A 12,800-nucleotide genomic window follows, 5' to 3' on the forward strand; every position below is an offset into this window, starting at 1 on the left:
GCGTGCGCACGAGTGACGGCCCGGGGTAGCGGTGCGGAGGCGGGGCGTGGCCTGAGAGCCAGGGGCCGGGGCGCGTGCTCAATGGAGCGGAGGCGGGGCTTGTGTGCGTGCGCGAGCGGCAGGGGCGGGGCGCCGCGTCAGCGAAAGTGGCCGGGAGAGCGTGTGTAACGGGCCAGGGGCGGGGCGTGTACGTGTGCGCCGTTGGCGAGCGGGGGAGCGCACGGCGTGTGGGGTAGGGGCCAGGGAGCCTGCGTAACGGGCCGGGCGCCGGACTTGTGCGTTGGCCACAGGGCGGTGGGGCGCGGCGCGTGCGCGAGGTGCTGGGGCGCATGCGTAACAGCCGAGGGCGGGCGCGTCCGTGAGCGTCCGTGCTTCCGTGAGCGCGGGCGGCGGGGCGGGGCGCGACGTGTGCGAGGGGCCGGGCGCGTCCGTGACGTCAGGCCGGGAGGAGCCCGCGGCGAGGCGGGGCGGCTGAGCGGCGCTTGCCAGCCGAGCGGGGCTGCTCCGTTGATTTTGCTGTTGCTGCTGCCTTTGTGACGGGATGACTTTCTCCCTTCGACCCTTCTAGTTGCTTATTGCAGGTATATACGAAACGGCTCGATTTTGTGTATGTGATTCGTGGTCAGACACACTGATCCTTTTAGTAATAGTGCAGTGTATTAACTTCAGTTTTCTAAGCAGACGGTAATTTCATCGATAAATAATTTTGCCTTACCGGCGATTTTTACCCCTTGCGCGATCTGTTCCCCACGTGCGGTATTTGGATTCACGTCCCAGCGTTCACAGCGGACGTTCTCGCGCAGAACAGCCGCGGCGATCGGAGTGGCCGCTCGGCGGGGGCGGGGGCGCTGAGGTTGTCATCCTCGGAGCAATACAGGATGAGGCTTTTAATATTGCTAGCATTTTTTTTCCCAACTGGGAATAGATGATTAAAATTTTGCATATGGCCTTTCTGCCATTTGTTAAATGACCATGTTCTTTTCTCTTAGCGTAGGAAATTTCTTAATAGTAAACGTCTTAAGTTCCTGGAGAAATCCAACGTGGTCACGCTGGTTTTAAAAATATACACTACTGTATTCTTTTCATAGCTATATGCTGCTTTCATTGATGAAATAGGTCTCCTGCTAGCTTTGTGGCAGAAGGGGCAGGATAGATTTCTATTTCTTGATGTGATCTGAAAATATTCCTTTTAAAAAAGTTTATTTGGTTCAAGTCTGAGGACTAATCCAGGAACATAGATTCAAGTTGCCCTGAATATACACCCCTCAAAATCTTTCTTCCTTCTTGTTGTAGTTATTTTGGCAGTATTTATGCAGAATTGCCCTTCTCGTTAATATTTTCAGTTGTTTAAGGTCAAGCAGGTTTGTGTGTGGTCTTTCAAAAACAAATTCTTTATCTCTTACTCCTAGCTTCCTCATCTTCAGAGTAACTGGAGTATGTGTGTGTATTTAACCTACTTTTTAAATTTTGGGGTACAGTTCATATGTTTGATTATCTTTATTTTTCTCTTGATGCTAGATTTGTTAAATTAGCATTAAAATTATATATATTATCGAACATATGTAGATCCCTCCCGAAGTATATGGAGAAGGCAAAGAATTTCAACTCTAGCTATACATTAAAAGCAGAAGAAGGCTATTTAAAAAATAAAAATAAAAGGAAGTAAAAGGGAAGGGAGCGTGTCACCCAGAATGCCAGCCAAAAAGTGGTAGGTTAGAGTGGGTGGCTGCAGTTAACTGAGAACTACGTAGCACTACTCCTCCTTACCCCTTTTTAAACCACCTCATCACTACACTCACTTTTCTCTATGATGTAACTAATCTTTTGTTTCATTAAAATTATCCCTCAGTCTTGCAAAGCCTCCTGGATGGTGAGTTGTACACATTCCTGTCTCTTTTTGAAAATTATTCATTTGTTATTTCATTACTTTTCTCAGCACATATTTCTTGAGTTCTTAGCATGTGCCAGTCACAAGGGCAGGGATTTGAGATACACATCATAATTAAATCAGGCTGTGTGCTTATCAGTATTTTACATAAGCATTGTCTGGAAATTCTGCTTAGGACAATATTTAAGTAAATATGAGGCTTACCTTCTAGAAAAAGAGATTACAAATTATCCTTATTAATTAATTAATTAACAAATTAAGTTCCCAAAATATAGGAAAGACTCAATTACCATGCAGGATCTTTGGCTTTTGCATCTTTAAATATATCTTTGCCATCTCTGTTGGCTACAGGGTTTTAACTTTGTGGCTGCTAAGTTCTTTTTGCTGATCATTCCTTATCCTTTCAGATGCCATTTACTGGTAAACTTACTCAGAATTTGAAGTGAATCTGTGCTCTTTTTATGAAGAACATACACTCCAGCTGGGCACAGTGGCTCACGCATGTAATCCTAGCACTCTGGGAGGCCAAGGTGGAAGGATTGCTTGAGCTCAGGAGTTTGCAACCAGCCTGAGCAAAAGGGAGAACCGGTTTCTCCTAAAATAGAAAAATTAGCCAGGCATCGTGGTACAGGCCTGTAGTCCCAGCTACTAGGGAGGCTGAGGCAGGAGGATTGCTTGAGCCCAGGGGTTTGAGGTTGCAGTGAGCTATGATGATGCCACTGCACTCTACCTGTGGTGACAGAGTGAGACTCTGTCTCAAAACAACAACAACAACAAACAAACAAACCTATATGCTCCATATCCCTTTCCCTGACTAGGTCTTACCCGTCATGTGGGTGCTGGATAAGTATTGACAAATGCCAGAGTGAATGAACATGGTGTGCAAAATACTATCTTTCCAGGATTTAGAATGAGATTCTCAAGTGGTTCGTTATCTCCTGAGGGAGACAAGCAAATAAATAATGGTAGTGTAAGGTAGAGTATTGAAGTGCTAGAATAGAGCATGGGCAGAGTGCTCCATGATTACTGGTAAGGGAGCTATTGATTATCTCTGGGACAACAGAAGGGCTTTAAAACAGGTGGCGTTTAAGTGAGGCTGGAGAGTATGCGGCAAATATAGTGGGAATTAAGTTGAGAATGTAGACAGTTGTGAAGCCTGTATCTAAGTGATTTGATCAGAGCTGTGTTATAGAACCCCTTGTGCCTCAGGTAGTAACTTTTATAGCCTTCCTTCTGATAATTTGAAGCTTCTTTCAGCTCTTCTCTGCCCCTGTGATAGGCAGAATGGTGGCTCTCCCAAAGTTATCCACAGAACCTGTGAATATTTTATTAATACCTTATATTGCAAAAGAGAATTTGCAGATATGATTCAACTAAGGACTTCAAGATGGGAGAAATTACGCTGGATTATTCTGATGGGCCTAGTGTAATCCAAAGGGTCCTTAAAAATGGGAGAGGGAGGCAGAAAGGTGAGAGTCGGGGAAATATGACTGTGGAAGATAGAAACAGAGCGATGTGTCATTGCTGGCTTTACAGAATGGAGGAAGAGTCATGAGCCAAGGAATAGGTGGCTTCTAGAAGGAATTGGATTCTTCCCTAGAGTCTCTACAAGGATTATAGCTCAGCCAGCACCTTAATTTGAGCTCATGGAGACCTGTGTCAGAATTCTGACCTACAGAACTGTTAGATAATAAATTTGTGGTGTTTGAAGCCACAAAAACTGTGATAATCTACAGCAATAGAAATTCTTAAATTTTTAAGAATTCTCTTAAATTCTTAAGAGTTTACCAAAGCAAAAATAATCTCCCTTTCTCTTCTCTGGCATTATATTCTGACTTTGCCTCTGGAGAAAAGCAGAATGATTGTAAACTAAATGTTTTTTTTTTTTTTTGTAGCCACATCTGGTAGAAAAGATAGACTTTATTGTAACATTCATGTTCACATACTGAATTATCATTTTTGTTTCCAAGGAGATTGTACCATTTGGAAGTGGTAAAAACAAAAATCTTCTCTTTGCAAATGTGAAGCTCATGTTGTGGAATGGCTTTTGCTGTGCTTTCTCCCAACATTAGACCTTTTCTCATCCTTTTTCCAGCTCCTCACTGCCCAGGAAGTCTTGAAGCTGAAAGAATTTATCACCCCCATTACAAGAAATGCTAAAGAATGTCCTTCAGGGAGAAAGGAAATGAAACCAAATGGAAATCTGGATCTACACAAAGGAATGAACAGCACTGGCAATGGTAACAGCATAGGTAACTATGCAGTATTTTTTCTTAATATTTAAATTATCTTTAAAAAGTAATTGTGTTAGTTTTCTCTTGCTGTGTAGCAAATCACCACAAACTGAGCAGCTTCAAACAGCACTGACTTCATGGCTCACAGTTGCGTAGGTCAGAAGTCTCACATGCATGGATGGCTTCTCTGCTCAGTATCCAAAGGCTGAAATCAAGATGTCAGCTGGACTGAATTCTCACCTGGAGGCTCTGAGGAAAACTTTACTTGGAGGCTCACTCGTTTTCTTGGCAGCGTTCAGTTCCTTGTGGCTGCAGATTTGCTCCCCGGCTGTCCGAGGGTGCTCCTCGCTGCGGGGTCTCCCTCCTTCCACGTGGTGCTGCACCTTCCACCTCCCCACCAGTAACCGTGCATCACGTTTTTCCTATGCTTCAAATCTCTGACTTTTCTTCTGCAACCAGTTGGAGAAAACACTTGTTTTCTTATCGGTAAATGAGAATATTAGATCAGGTCAAGTTTCATATTTTTAATGTTTTCCTCAAAAAAAAAGGATTTGTAGTGATAGGTAGAACTAGTCAACTCCAAATGAAATGTACCATGGAACCCCAGAGATTGAGGGGTGAAAATGCAATTTATGTAGCTTTTTTTCTTCCTAATCTTGGGGAGTTTCTTTTGGAATATCTCTGATGTTCCTTTCTGTAGTGGGTATTTGTGTCATACCCAGCTGGTCTGAGGGAGTTTAGGCTGACAATTTAGGGAGCCTCCCAGTCATAGCAAACTTTGCTTATGTTTCTTTCTTTTCCTCAGCTTTGCCTTCTCAGTACTCTCCTGTTACTCAAGAAGGCACCATCAAGAACAAGGACAGCATGGAAGCCAAGTCGCTAACTACCTGGTCCCAGGTAACTTAGGCTGCTTTCTTCTTTGTTTTTCAGCTGGGAATTCTGTTTTGGCTAAGTTCTGAAGTCTTTGCCCTGGAACTTCAGAAATTGTATCTTAGACACTCTCCTCCAGGAGATGAGGACTACATGGTTTGTTCACTTTATTTGTAGTTATAGTTTTATTTCCTTTAATACAAAAGAAACACAATATAAGTTTAATAGTAATGTGGGTGGGAGTCCAGTGAGGTGACATCAGATTTCTTCCCTCAAAGATGATGAGAGAACTGAGAATGTTGATGCTTCTCTAGGGATTCTCTGGTCCCTGAGTGTCCTGGGTGTGGTGCTGACTGTGTTAATTCCTCCTCTGGGAGCTCCGTTTTGGAGGAGCTCAGGGACAAGTGATGTAATTATCAAAGGGTAACTGTCACCAAGGCACAAAGAGCTCTGAGGAGGATGGAACCTCTGGGAGCAGAGTGGCCTGGGAGCATCCAGAGTGAGAGACTGGCTCTTGTGCCTGTTCAGCTTCTTCCTCCGGAGGGTCCTTCATGCAGGTCTGGACAGGTGATGTGGGGAAGTGGAGTGAGGCTGGAGCTGAGGTTCCCTGGTCCGGAGGGCACAGCCCCACACTGGAGTGCTCTGGACAGGTGTTTGGTGTGTGCATTTAACACAAGGTGCTTTAAACAGTTTAAAGGTTCAGAAGAAAATGCTGAAATGACATTTATGCCAAGACATTAAGGATGACTTTTGATTGTCGGAATAAATGTGAGAGAGGTGGATTTGTAAAGCCCCCGTTTTTGAGAGAGCATGTCCTATTTGAAGAATTAGAAGCAGTTCAGTGTGCAGCCCAAACACAGAACTGAAGGGAGCATGTGGATGTGGGCAGCGCAGGCCTTCTGGGCCCGTCTGGCTCTGACTGCGGCACAGGTTCCGTGTTGGCAGGGGCTAGTGGGAGAGTGCACAGTGTTCGCAGGGCTGAGCAGAGCTGAAACAAACACAGAGATCACTGGTAAGGCTGGCACAGCTGAGGAGCTTGGAAAGGAGGCCGAGTCAGTCTTCTGTGAGGTAAGATCATAAGCCAGGTGTGTGCAGGGTTAGGGAAGATGGTTTTTCAAGGATGAGACTATGACTAAATTATAACATGCGGTTAAGAAGTTAGGCTATATTGACTGAAAAATGAGTTAGTGAGAAGAGAAGTCACTGTAGGCTTTGTTTTTTCCCTCTTTTATTATGGAAAGTTTCAGTCTGGGTGCAGGCAGAGTGGCTCATATCTGCAATCCCAGAACTTTGGGTGGCCTCACTTGAGGCCAAGAATTCAAGACCAGCCTGGCCAACATAGGGAGACTCTGTCTCTACAAAAAATTAAAATATTAGCTGGGCATGGTGGCATGCACCTGTAGTCCCAGCTACTCAGGAGGCTGAGGGCAGAGGAGTAATCCCAAATGTAATCCCAAATGTAAGCTTGGCCTGTCCTATATATTTTTGAAAAATTCAAGAGAAGAAAATTAACCTATTATATTTACCCGGATATCTATCATTTTTGTTATTCATCCTTCATTCCTGAGATTTCAGGTTTCTCTCTGGTATTATTTCCCTTCTGCCTGAAGAACTTCCTTCAGCACATCTTTTAGAATAGATCTTCTGGCAGCAAATTCTGCTGGTTTTATTTTATTTGAGAATGTCTTTTTTTGCATCATTTCTGAAAGATATTTTCACTGGATCTAGAAATTCTGGCTTGACAGTTCTTTTCTTTCAGCATTTAAAAACAAACAAACATTATTCTACTGTCATCGTAATCTTTTTCTTTTCTTTTTTTTAAGAGGTGAAGTCTCATCATCACTCTGTTGCCCAGGCCAGTCTCGAACTCCTGGGCTCAAGCAGTCCTCTCACCTCAGCTTTCCTAGTCGGTAGGACTTCAGGCACATGCCCCTGCACCTAGCTTTCCATTGTCTTCTGACCTTCACAGTCTTTGATAAGAAACCCTCAGTCACTCAAATAGGTTTTTAAATACATACAATCAAGACTTCTTTTTGATGTGGCTGATAAAGGCCTTGCATCTGTATCTCTTGTTCTTTGTCAAATTTTTTGCTGCTACTAAAATATAATTCCCTGATTTCTCCATTTTATTGATACCTACTAATGTTTAGGAAAAGTGTTTTGGGTAATGATTTTAGGTCATAAAACACGGTTAGGATGGTAAGTCCCTTAAACATTAAGATGTACTTAAACTCAGTAGTCTTTTTCCCTTCTTTTCCTGTCTTGAGTTAGGTTTGTTCCACATACTATAAGCATGGCTTAACTTTTGGTGTCTGATTCTCCCTGCTATAGCTGTTTAAAATATACTTGATTTAAATAAAAATTCTTATGACAGTTTCTTAAAGCATAAAATGGAACTTGTTTTCAGACATGCTTTTAAGACTTGACGGGAATCCCTCAAAATAAATACTGGTCACTCCTAGAATAAATTCTAGTCTGTCCTCTTTTCCTACCCTAGTGCTATCAGCTGAATTTCTCTTCACATTAGGAATTGGGAAAGGGAGAGCAAAGATACGCATTAGTCTCAATGCAGATGTGTTTGATGTTGTAGACACTGGTGACTTTTGAGGACGTACTTGTGGACCTCACCAGGGAGGAGTGGAAGCTGCTGGACACTGCTCAGCAGATCATGTACAAAGATGTCATGTTGGAGAACTATAAGAACCTCCTTTCCTTGGGTAAGACTAATTCTGTGTTTGAAGTTATACTCACTGTGGTGGTTTTGGTTCATTCATTTTGATCACATCATTGATCAACATGTACAGAGACCTTGAAGCATATATCAGAGTGTGGGCTCGGGGTTCAGGGACCTAATTTCTTTGGGGTATAAAACATGTTGTTACAGTGCTTTAGGGAAACTTGTTTTAATATATTGAATTTTTAAAATGCATATTTCTTTTGTTGCCTCTGCATCCTCACACTGTCAACTCTTCAGAGTCCCCCCAACTCCTGGAAGGGATTTGGGGGTTAGGCTGAATCTGACATGTTGCTTTGTGTCTACCCTGGAGCTTTCCCAACTCTCACCCAGTTCCTTATTTTTCACTGTGAACAGGGCCTCAGCTTCCTAAGCCAGATGTGGTCCTTCGGTTGGAGAAAGGGGAAGAGCCCTGGCTGGCAGAGAGAGGGATTCACCAAGAGACCCATCCAGGTGAGGACCAGACAAGGGTCGTCATAGGCAGTAACCCAGATGAGCTGTGTGGGTTCTGCTATGTCACTCATCTGGGCATTGTTCTTTAGTGCTTTGGTGATGTGGATGAAAGGCATTGTGTAACATATGGCTGTATTCACGGTTTAAGAATATTAAATTGGGAGTCATGTGAAGAATGTTTGTTAGGGGAAAGTCCTGGTACAAAGTAGACAGGTTAGGAATTTATATTGTTAGTATCTGGATTGGAAAGTGGGGGTATAGTCCTTTATGTGGGAATTTTCTTATTGATACCTTCACCACTGAATACGCCGATCTCATATGTCTTGCTCTGTTCTATGCTCCTCCTTACTCTTCTTGCTCCTTTTAAATACTGTAGAGCCCAGTGCATTTACTGCTTACTGCTCCAGCCTTTCTTTTCTCATTCTTTGTCAAGGTTATAAAATGATATTTGAAAGTAATCTACACATGTCTCACATACTTTATCCCTTCATACATCCCACCATTCTCACCTTAATACTTTTCTTTAGTTATGCAAAGTTTCATTTCTTTCAGATTTGGAGACTGCAGTTGAAATTAAATCATCAGTTTCCAGTAAGAGCATGGCTAAAGATAAGCAATCCTATGACATTAAAAAGGAAGGAATGACCAACAGTGATCTCTGGTATTTACCATTAGAAGAAGTCTGGAAATGTGAAGACCAGTTGGACAAATATCAGGAAAACCAGGAGAGACATTTGAGGCAAGTGGCATTCACCCAAAAGAAATTAGTTACTCAGGAGAGAGTCTGTGAAAGTGGTAAATATGGGGGAAGTTGTCTTCTTCCTGCTCAGCTAGTCCTGAGAGAATATTTCCACAAACGTGATTCACATACTAAAAGTTTAAAACATAAGTTAGTTCTTAGTGGTCATCAGGAAAGCTGTGCAAGCAACAGTAATGAATGTGGTCAAACCTTCTGTCAAAACATTCACCTTATTCAATTTGGAGGAACTCACATGGGAAATAAATCCTACCGATGCCCTGATAATGGTAACTCTCTTGCTCATGGTACATCTCTTAGTATATCAAAGGGCATACATAGAGAGAAACCCTATGAATGTCAGGAATGTGGAAAATTCTTCAGCTGGCGCTCTAATCTTACTAGGCACCAGCTTATTCATACTGGGGAGAAACCCTATGAATGTAAAGAATGTGGAAAGTCTTTCAGCCGGAGTTCTCACCTCACTGGACATCAAAAGACTCATACCGGTGAGGAACCCTATGAATGTAAAGAATGTGGAAAATCCTTCAGCTGGTTTTCTCACCTTGTTACCCATCAGAGAACTCATACCGGGGACAAACTGTACACATGCAATCAGTGTGGGAAATCTTTTGTTCATAGTTCTAGGCTTATTAGGCACCAGAGAACTCATACTGGAGAGAAGCCATATGGGTGTCCTGAATGTGGGAAATCTTTCAGGCAGAGCACACATCTCATTCTGCATCAGAGGACTCATGTTAGAGTGAGGCCCTATGAATGTAATGAATGTGGGAAGTCTTACAGCCAGAGGTCCCATCTTGTTGTGCATCATAGAATTCACACTGGACTGAAACCTTTTGAGTGTAAAGATTGTGGAAAATGCTTTAGTCGAAGCTCTCACCTTTACTCACATCAAAGAACCCACACTGGAGAGAAACCATATGAGTGTCATGATTGTGGAAAATCCTTCAGTCAGAGTTCTGCCCTCATTGTGCATCAGAGAATACATACTGGAGAGAAACCGTATGAATGTTGTCAGTGTGGGAAAGCTTTCATCCGTAAGAATGACCTCATTAAGCATCAGAGAATTCATATTGGAGAAGAGACCTATAAATGTAATCGATGTGGCATTATCTTCAACCAGAACTCTCCATTTATAGTCCATCAGATAGCTCACACTGGAGAGCAGTTCTTAACATGTAATCAGTGTGGGGCAGCACTTGTTAACAGCTCTAACCCTATTAGATACCAAACAAATCATATTAGAGAAAACGCTTACTAGTATTAATATAATAAGTATGGAAAGTTCATCACAAAGAACAATACATTTATTTTGCTTTAGAGAACTGGGAATAAGCTGTACAAATGGAGTCTATCTGAAATGCTTTCAGTCATTTTTACTATCATATTGCACACTAGAGAATTCATCCTGGAGGAGTAAAAAAAAAAGAAAAACTCACAAATTTTATTTGAACACATAGATAAAACAGATTGTCTTCTTTCCACAAATTCCTACAAAAGTAATTGGCCTATGAGCATTCTTGACCAACTCTTAAATGCTAGAATCTGAGAAGGAAACATTAAATCAGTGAGTTGTTGAGAGATAACCCAGTTTCATTACTTTCTTCTGAAAGGTAAATGAGTATGCTACTGTAGGGAGAGTTGTGGAAAATAATATTCTAGTGAATTAGTATGTCATGGTTTACTTGGTTGTGCCTCTCTTCTGGGGTACTTAGTAGTGTTTAGTATGTTTTATGTGTCTGGTATAAACAACATTTTGGTTAACAGTAAGGGAAATGTAAAGAAATTAAAGAAAAATACACTTATACTACTATTAATCCCCATTTTAAAATATATTTGCATGTGGGCGAGAATTGAAAGTATTTATAGATAAATGAACAGGATTTATTTGTTAAGATAGTGGGGTTATGAATGAATTTTATAGTTTATTCAGTGTTGCTGTGATATTTATTTTAAGACATTTCTAAATATTAAAAAAGGATATCTAGTTTTTCTCTTCTACCATCAAGGAAGGTTCAGAACCACTTGCTAGGAAACTTTTCTGTTGTTTCTAAGTTGTTTTAGGTCACAGAGTTCAATTTTTTAAGATATGCTGATAAAGGCTCCTGAGAATTTAAAAACATAGTAATTGTCTGGATGTTGGTACCTGGGGAAACATTGATCATTTGGACACATCGGCGGGAGGAGGGGTGCTCTCTATTTTAGTGGGAGCAGGTATCCAGGGAATATTTAGACCACGTGTCCTCATGAGACAAATGGCACTGCTCAAGGACACCTTCTTTCTCAAGGTAGTCTTCTATCTTTATAAAGAAAACTTAGTGGTTAGGAGCATAGACTTGAGCTGGACTACCTAGGTTGAAATCGTCCTAGCTGAGTGATCTTGGGCGTGTTGCTTAGCTTCTCTGTGCTTAACTTATATTCTCCTCTGTAAATTAGAAATAATAGTACCTCATAGGATTGTGGTGAGTATTAAGTGAGTAAACATAAACAGCTTAGGATAGTACCTGACATATATTAAGTCCTCTGTAATTATTAGCTGTGATTGTTAATATTATTGTCCCACCTAGTGTCTATTATTTAATTTAAATCTGCTTGTGTGCATATAAGAACTCATGGAGTTCTCACTTCTCTTCCAGTCATACATGTTTGTAACTTTTGCTTAAATCAGAATTTATCAGCCTGGGAAAATCACTTATAAATGGTGGATATATATGGTTTCGTTTCTGAGGGTCAATAAACAACTTTTAATATTGTATGCAAATTTGTTTTGTTTGTACAAAGGTTTTCCTTTCTAGGCAGAGGATCCCAATCTTCAGATTCTCTGGTAAGTGCATAACTCTAAAAAGATTCAGGAAGAGGATCTGTTTTAATTTTCTGTTTTATTCTATAAGTCAATCTCTTGTGTGTAGAGACTGAGCATGATTTGCCATTTTCTAACGTATACGTTAGATGCTCAGTGATTGATAGTTGAATGATAAATGAATATTGTTGAGACCAAGCAGACAGAGAGATCTTGATATCTCTGAGGAAAAGTCTAGAAATGATGATTAGAATCATGAGACTTGAGAACTACAAGGAACATGAGAGCATCTTACTCGTACTCATCATAGTACAGCTGAGATGAAGTGAGTTGGCTTAGGTGTCACGCTTTCTGTGGAGTCAGACCCAGAATGTGGTCCTGGGTTTTTCATTTCCTGTTGCTCCTCTTGGTGCTTATACACCATGCAAACATCTAAGACACCTATAGAAATGGTTTTCATTATAGTAGTGGTTCTTTATGGGAGTAGAATAGCTCCTTAATTGGGCCTCTCAAAATTTCAGATAACCTGTGGCTCAACTTCCTCAATTGTATAATGATGATACTACCGGTTTCTACCTCAGAGGATGGTTGTGTGGATTAAGTGACATGATACGTACGAAGCATACACATGTAGTAGGTGCTGTATGCGTGAGTTATTAATAATATTACTCTTAACACCATAAGGACCTAACCTATAATGTTTGGAGACATTTATATCTGTGGATAAGCACTGAAACATTGCTTATAATAGTGCACAATTTGCAAAATAAAAATATATAATAGGTGTTTATGGTATAACCCTGTAATGGAATATTATACAGACATTAAAATTAAGTGCACAGAAAGTTTGATAACATAGGAAAAATGTTGATGTTGTTACATCTTACACAAAAGTATGATAAATAATTATGAAGTAAGCTCAAATATATAGAAATAATTGCATTGTAAAAAACAAGTGAATATTGCTCAAAATTGTAAGGAAATTTGTCAAAAGATTACTAGCAGTTAACGTACATATTGGGAAAATTGGAGTTTGCTTTTCTAGTGTTTTATACTTTACAGTT

At 41.0% G+C, this 12,800-nt stretch overlaps 1 protein-coding gene across 2 annotated transcripts; it reads left to right on the forward strand.

Annotated features, from left to right (window-relative positions):
• The first annotated feature begins 170 nt into the window (after positions 1-170).
• ZNF10 (zinc finger protein 10) lies at positions 171-10,235 on the forward strand. Of its 2 annotated transcripts, none has more exons than XM_045534114.1 (6): positions 171-232; positions 3,984-4,140; positions 4,928-5,019; positions 7,583-7,709; positions 8,084-8,179; positions 8,732-10,235. In XM_045534114.1, the coding sequence occupies exons 2-6, from the start codon at positions 4,074-4,076 to the stop codon at positions 10,195-10,197; spliced, it is 1,848 nt and encodes a 615-aa protein (XP_045390070.1). In that variant the 5' UTR covers positions 171-232; positions 3,984-4,073; the 3' UTR covers positions 10,198-10,235. The 2 variants fall into 2 exon arrangements, with proteins under 2 accessions (XP_045390070.1, XP_045390069.1); XM_045534113.1 differs by lacking the exon at positions 171-232 and adding an exon at positions 424-581.
• Positions 10,236-12,800: the final 2,565 nt, after the last annotated feature.

Source organism: Lemur catta, chromosome 21, assembly GCF_020740605.2.
Source record: "Lemur catta isolate mLemCat1 chromosome 21, mLemCat1.pri, whole genome shotgun sequence".
NCBI classification, from domain to species: domain Eukaryota; kingdom Metazoa; phylum Chordata; class Mammalia; order Primates; family Lemuridae; genus Lemur; species Lemur catta.

Coding starts and splice junctions, on each gene's coding strand:
- ZNF10 (XM_045534114.1), top strand. CDS start 4,074: ATGAAACCAAATGGAAATCTGGATCTACACAAAGGAATGAACAGCACT. Junction 4,141..4,927: donor TGGCAATGGTAACAGCATAG/GTAACTATGCAG, acceptor TCTTTTCCTCAG/CTTTGCCTTCTCAGTACTCT. Junction 8,180..8,731: donor TCACCAAGAGACCCATCCAG/GTGAGGACCAGA, acceptor CATTTCTTTCAG/ATTTGGAGACTGCAGTTGAA.